This window comes from Megalops cyprinoides, chromosome 21, assembly GCF_013368585.1.
Source record: "Megalops cyprinoides isolate fMegCyp1 chromosome 21, fMegCyp1.pri, whole genome shotgun sequence".
Classification (NCBI taxonomy): Eukaryota; Metazoa; Chordata; class Actinopteri; order Elopiformes; family Megalopidae; genus Megalops; species Megalops cyprinoides.
In genome coordinates, this window is record NC_050603.1 from 4,247,775 (window position 1) to 4,255,000 (window position 7,226).

Genomic DNA, 7,226 nt, shown 5'->3' on the forward strand with positions numbered 1-7,226 from the left:
CCTCCTCCTCCTCGCCCTCTGGCGATATGTTTATGTTCTATTCATCAAATGACCGACTGATTGAATGAACTAATGAATCAGTGCAGCCAAACGAGTCAATTTAGACGAGTCACAAAAAAAAGCCAACAGTCCCAACCGATGTTGGGTACATTTCTCAAAGACTAAAAAGGAGAGCAGTACTTGAATTCCTGCCCAGAAGAAGCTGGAAAAAAGTGAGGAGGAGAAGACACAATGTTTTTGGTCCTATTTTTGTTGATTCAGGATGGATGTGTATTGATTCCAAGCTGCCCTGGAGAAGGCAGTAACTTGAGGGCATCCCAGGTCTGGGCTGTGCAATTCTGTGCTCCACGCTGTGTAAGAAGTGCTCCAGCGGTGTTCACGCTTCAGTCTGGTTTCAGACTCGGCTTGGCGCTGTGAGCCTCAATTCAGACCGCTGCGGTGGCACCCGGGTGACTTCTCACGGAGACCTCAGCGAACAGAATGCTAGGAGAGGCGTGACGGAGGAGGGGGATCCGAATGCTTTCATTCAGCTTTATTTCACCGCGGAAGTAATGAGACTTAGCATATCAGCGGCTAAATTTAATGCGCCGCCTGAAAAAAATTCAAAGATGCTGGCTAATTTGAGAGATAACAGCAGGAGCAAACATAGCCCCCCCCACAACCACCTACTCTTTTTTCATTACTACGGGACTATTAGTGATCTCTTCCTAGACGTGACTGGAATCAGCAGGAGCTGGTGACAGTTTCAGTGGTAAAGCAAAATAACACAAATGTGTGTGTGTGTGTGTGTGTGTGTGTGTGTGTGTGTGTGTGTGTGTGTGAGCAAACTAAGCTTTTTGCTTTGGACCCAAACTTTACGTGTCATTTTACAGCTTTTTAAAGGTTTGTGCTTCAGAGCATTCCCAGTCTAGATGGTGGGGAGTTTGCGACTGTGTTGTTACCACCATAGCTTTGGCACTGACGAAATCTCCTGATCAAGTCTTTCATACACAGGGGATCCATCTTTCCACCAGTGGCGCAGTGACACATTCAGGAAGTGGCTTGTGCTGGAAAGTAAGCAAACTGGACAAAGCAGAGAAATCTGCCTATCCTTAACCCTCAGGCAATGCTGCGGCCACCCGTGCATTTTGCACCAAAGGACCCCTCAGGCCATGCAGCAGCCGCCTACGTGGCCCACCTCCTCAGGCGATGCGGTAGTCGAAGGTGTCCTTCTCCATGTAGTCCGTCCAGGTGGAGGAGGGCATGCTGCGGTAGGGGTCCAGAAGGATCCGGAAACAGCGCACAATCAGAAGACCCAGGAGGACGAAGAGGAGGAGGACGAAGACGAAGGCAGCCTTCTGCTCCAGCGTCAGGGAGGAGTGCACTGGCAGGGCCGACCCTGGGGAGGACAGAGTGCTGCTCAGGTACTCCCCCCCCATCTTGAGCGCCGTGGTTTCAACCGGCGACTCTCCCCTCTGCTGCTGCCACGCCAGCGTCCAGGTTAGGAGGCCATCTTGGGTGTGGCTTGGGAGGACAGAGCTTTCTGGAGAGTCCTGCACAAAAGCAAGCAAAACCATTACTGTATGGCAGAGTGGTGGGTGCGTTAGGAGTGGATGGCTTTTTGATGCCATCCCAGAGCAATGAAAGCAACTAATGGCTATAATTTCACTTTCTCGGCTAAATCGCTAATCTTCAATGCTGTCTTACCTTTTCATTTTGGCGTATTTGTTCTGCTGTGGCCTTGCAGGAAAAAAAATTTCAAATGTTCCTTTATCTAAGCTATGTCAGACCGCTGACTTGGGCAATGCGGTTTTATTGATGAGATCCCTCTCGGCTTCCATTTCCTCTCGCTGTTCTCTTTATTGCCTCAGCATGTGCTGCGTGTTAATGTAGCGTTCTCCAACTTCAGATGTGCTGTAACTCAAACCCCTCATTAAAATAAAAAAAAAAACCAAACGGGGGAAAAATAATGATCTTTAACCTTCGCACAACGAGTGTCTCTTCAGCCGTAGGGAATAAATGGATTTTTACATGTCGTTTCCCTGTTTGACATCCTATGTACTTTCTCATTGCAGTTATAAGACACCACCAACAGGCATGCGTTCAAACAAGCATCTAATGAGCACAAAGCCGTTTAAAAAAAAAAAAGCATGCATCCAAATAACTCATACCATTTCCCTACACTGTGATTTAGTGAATCATTATGTACAAGTTTCTGCTTTCTTCCCCTGTTGCCCCCTCAGGATATTTCATAAATACCTTCACGAGTCCATTTTTTATCCTGGCAAAACAACCAGTATTGCTCCTCCAAGTATATCCACTTCAAGAAATGCATCCGAAGAAGAAGAAACTGTGAATAGAATGCGTGGGAGAGGAGGCTGACCTCGTGAGTTGTGTGAAGGCTGAGATTCTGGGGGGGGGGTGGGGGGGGGGGCATCATCTAGAGAACAATCACACTCTGTACCACTCCACCATCACACTTTGCATGAAGCATACCTTCCAATGCATAAATCACATCTTCATGAGCAGGAACGGAACAGCATAAAGCATCTGCAACTTGCTCCGTGGCAGCTGAGTCAGACTGATATGGCATATGTTTGCTTGCATAATTTTTCTTTTTTTTTTTCCCTCAACCATCACCATGGCCCTCTGCCACAGACAGCTGCCATTGCTTATGAATGCATTATAAAGCATGCAATGTTATGCATACTTAAATCCTTGTGAAAGTTTGCGTGATGAAAAATGTAGCAATCTCCATTGCTTACAAATAGTGTGTGAAATCACTATGAAGAGAAAAACTTAGATAGATAGATAGATAGACAGATAGATAGATGCAACTGCAAAAATGCAGCATTAAAGTGACAGTTGCAGAATTCTGGTAATGAAACTTGGTCCATCATTTGTCTTAGGAACATGACAAAGACCAAGAACGTCCTAACTCCTTACATTACATTAGTATATAATTACATTAGTAAGTATGTACTTGTCACACATTGCTTATTTGTTTGGCAGATGCCTTCATTGCATCTTCAGTAATGTGAATTTTCCATATTATTTACTTGTATAAATGGATATAATCTGAAGACATTCAGGTAAAGCAGCCGTGACAGACCTGGGATCTGGGATTCAAGCCGACAACTTTAAGGTCATAAGGCCAGTACTCTTAACGTTCCATTTCAGCCCAGGCTTCAGGAATGTGATCTCCTCGCTGAGCGTACTTTGCGGCACTTGCAACGACGACGTTTGTGCTCATCTGAATGTGAGGACAGACTTGTTTCACCGCGTGTCCCCAGGTGATCTCACGTCTGTCCACTTGTTTTTGTTTTTTTTTTTTTTTTTTTTTTGCAAAGCCCCGTGGGAACTGCTCTCTGGATCGGCTGCGGTGTACACGGTACGTTGATGTCGGCCATGCTTTGTTTGCTTTTCAGCACTGCCATCCATCACCTCCGAGTCACGGCCCTTCCTGCCTATCCATCACAATGGGAGTGGTCTCGAGCCTCCGCACAAGAGCCACACTTTCACAGTGCATTACATCACATCACATTACATTATTGGCATTTAGCAGACTTATCTTATCCAGAGCGACTTACATAGGTTATGGTTTTTACATGTTATACATTCATACAGCTGGATATTTACCGAGGCAATTGTGGGTTAAGTACCTCACCCAAGGGTGCAGGAGCAGTGCCCCAGTGGGGGAATCGAACTGGCAAGTCCTGCTCCTTACTACTACGCCACTTTGCCACCCACAACAGAATAAGTCCTGTGTCGCACAACTGAGCAAGTTTTCTCACTCTCAGCCGTCACCTCCATTCCACAACAGCCTCGCACCCGTGCCGAGCGAGGGGCCTCTCTTCCCAGCCACATGCCTGGGAGGGGCCTTCTGGACGAGCTCTCTGGCTTCTCTTTGACAGCGATAGAAGGCCCGCCGGAACACATGAACACATGCCAATGAAATGAGCTGGAGAGTGCAGACACTGCAGAGGAAAAACCCAGGTGGCTGTCAGGTGGCATCTTTGGGACACGATGTGGGGGCAAGGGGACCGGGGGGGAGGGGGCCTGTTATGAGATCTTAGTCAAAGTTCAAACGATGTCAAACATGCCGAAAAGTCACACCAGGAAGTGGTCCTCTGTTCCTGAATGAGGGATGGAGTAATATCTGGAGCCTGGATGATTCACAGGGCTTGGGAGTCTCCTATTCTGTTGCATGAAGCAACGTGATTAACTCAAACAGGCCTTCATGAGGTCATTCCTCAGCAGTGGGAATTGAATCAACAGGGAATTTAATTTGCAGCCTTTTGATTATAAACCCTGCTACTTAACCACTGCATCACACTACTGCCTCTATGACAATAATGTTGAGGTGCACACGTAGGAGTTTACAGGCACATCATGATGTTTCTTATGTAATAATCGGTTCTGTGTGCACTGGCAACAGTTTAACATGGCATGTGGTTTTCTCAAGCCTTCCCTTGTTGTTTGACTCATTATGTTCTAACGTCTTTGACCTGCTGGACTCTTGGTATCAGAACTTTTCTCACAAGCAGTTTTATGCTTTACTTTCTCACTGCAAATTTTGCTTAAAATCATAAGCCTTGGCGTGGGGGCTATTGTTTTCTGCACCAAGTACAACGTGCGCCAGGTTCAGTGATTCATGTTTCATAACACGGTGTTACTGCTGTTGCATATCTTTGTTTGGAGGCTTGCGTTTTAAGCCCTAGAAAATCAGAATAAAAAAACCCCCAACTCCGAATCTCAGCTCAAAACACAGAGGAGCGCAGGGATTTCAGGACGCCCGATGCAGATTTTGTGCCTTGCTCATCTTCTTTCCCTCCTGAGTATGTTCAAGCGTGTCTGCTGACACTCGTTTCTTTCTCTTTCCCAGGGTTTCCTGAAAGGGTCCTGACACCCTGTCGTGCCGTGCTTTCAGAGTTTGGAGCCACTGTCCTGCCTGTTTATCTTGGAAAAGATTTTTTTTTTTTTTTTACTTCATCCTTTATTTAGCTGGAATTTAATTCGGAACTGAAATTGGGATCAAAGTCATCATGCCAGCATACCAATGGCTAGGGGCATGTGGCAGCATCTGGGCAGATCTTCACCCTAGCATCTGAAATTGGAAATGAACTTCCTTCTAATGCAGAACTTCTCAGGAATGCAGGTGTGGTGACCTAGGTTTCCTGTTTGATGCACAGGTGAGGCCTTCATGGGTCTGAGTGCTCCTGTGTAGAAACACTCTACCACCCCTGGCATCGCCTCTAAGGGAGGGCTGAGGAATCATCCAGGTTTATCCATGACACCAAATCCATGCATAAAACATACAATTCGCCTAGCCAGTGATGTCATTTCTTACTACAATATCATTATATAATCTTGCATTGGACGGCCACAAGAATTTCATATCTTTATGTGGAAAGTGACAGTGATGGTTATGGCGCTGATCACCTCTCTCTCTGATTCTTTAATGCACCATGGCTGCTGCCTTGTGTGAGGTTTCTCTCGCCGACTTGAGGAGGAGCCTCATGTTATGTCGGTTATTTTACCACCGCAGAAACATGTTTAATTTTTAATTCACCATTTACGGTGTGTTCTGAACATCAGCAGTAAATGGAAAGGGATATGGGAGGACAGTGTCATTAGTGTTTCAGTGGGTTAATTCTCCTTTTTCAGAATCAGAATCAGATTTCTTTTAATCATAATTGTATTAAATAAATGGCATTCTTACAAGCATCCAGCATGTTTCTGCACTCCACCACCAAGCAGTACAAATCCATTGCAGCGGGCACAGAAAGACCTTTTATGTGCCAAAGTAAATTGTGTAGCTAACCAACAAACACACAAACAAAAACAAAAAAAAACAAAACCAGAAACATAAAACCTCATAAAGCACACTGCTATACGCAATGCACTCTTGTGCATGTTGATAAAATTCTTTAATTAATACAGCATGTCCACCCAGGACATGAAACCACGGATCACCAGCGTTTTTAAGCCGCGAGAGCTGCCATCACCCTGACAGCCTGATAAAGCCAAAACGCACCGCTGATCCGCTGTTTTTAATTTCCTGGAAACAAAAGATTAATAGCTGTGTTTTTTTTCTTAAATGTACAAGGGTGCGTTTTTTTTTTTTTGTTGCTGATTTAATTCTTCTTACTCACCCCCTACCGCTAAGATCACCTTCTGGGCCAGAGCCTGCTACAGTGATATCTCACTCTCTCTCCTGCTCATTTCTTTTCTGTATTGTTACCCTGCTTCAGCTTTGAAGGCAATTGGCCTGGCTTCTCGTCACCTTTTCTCATTTTCACAGGGACAGGCAGTGCCACATCAGTGGATGCCTCCAGCAAATTACGTTGTTTTCCTGGGCTGCACAGATTTGCTGCCACACTGCCTTCCTGCTTAAGACTTCAGAAAGGACTCTCCTGCCTCCTTTCTGGTCTAAATTTTCATCTGGACTTCAAATGTGGAATTGAGAGAATTTTTCTTTTCCTAAATAGCGATCCTGAAAAAAAACCCCAACTTGCACTGGAACACAAGGAGCACTGGAATGCCCTGCCATAAAAAGGCATTTGTTGTTGCTGTGTCCAAGCTCCGGTGTAGAGATCTGTTTTCATCCATTAGTCAGAGGCACTGTGCGTGAAGCTGAAACCTGCCTGCTGATGCAGAATCGGGACTGGCACATGGCACGGGTTCGAGAAATTGGGGAGTCACCACCTCAGGACCCATGAGTGATTTCTGAGCCAGTACTCCCTATGGTTCAGTGGGGTTGTCCTATAAGGAGGGTTTATAAATTACATACAAAAAACATATGAACGCATTTCTTGAGATAATGTTAAAATGTCTAAGTGTGGTTGCTAATTATAACAAAAAAGCCGCTCAGAAGCACAGGATCAATAAGTGTAAATATTTTTTTACTTCAGCACATTAGAGAGGAAAATGAACAAACATGTTTTGTCATTGCTTCATCAGTTTTTTTAAATAAAGCACTTAACATAACTCCAGGACACAAAATCACAGACAAACACCTACCACACAACATGATCTGAGGTGATGTACGATTTCAGCATGCAGGTACAGAATTTCCAACAATTGTGGCCAACCTGTAGCATAACTCGTAAGGCTATTAAAAGGCCCGAATCAGGGGTAAAATCACAGTGTATCTCCATGAGTTACACATTTCCCTATTCAGCCGTGTGAAAAAAGTGCTCTTCTTCTTGGCACTTGGGAGGAGCCCCCACCAGGATGAGGCGATG

The 7,226-nt window shown here is 45.2% G+C and overlaps 1 protein-coding gene across 1 annotated transcript in view; it reads right to left on the reverse strand.

Moving 5' to 3' along the window:
* Positions 1-691: 691 nt before the first annotated feature.
* The window catches only part of LOC118769014 (cortexin-3-like), a 13,357-nt gene continuing 6,822 nt past the window's right edge, over positions 692-7,226 (reverse strand). Inside the window, exon 2 of the mRNA XM_036516013.1 lies at positions 692-1,532. Within this exon, the coding sequence (XP_036371906.1) occupies positions 1,182-1,418 (237 nt within the window). The 5' untranslated portion in view covers positions 1,419-1,532 and the 3' untranslated portion in view covers positions 692-1,181. The remainder of the gene's footprint in view (positions 1,533-7,226) is intronic.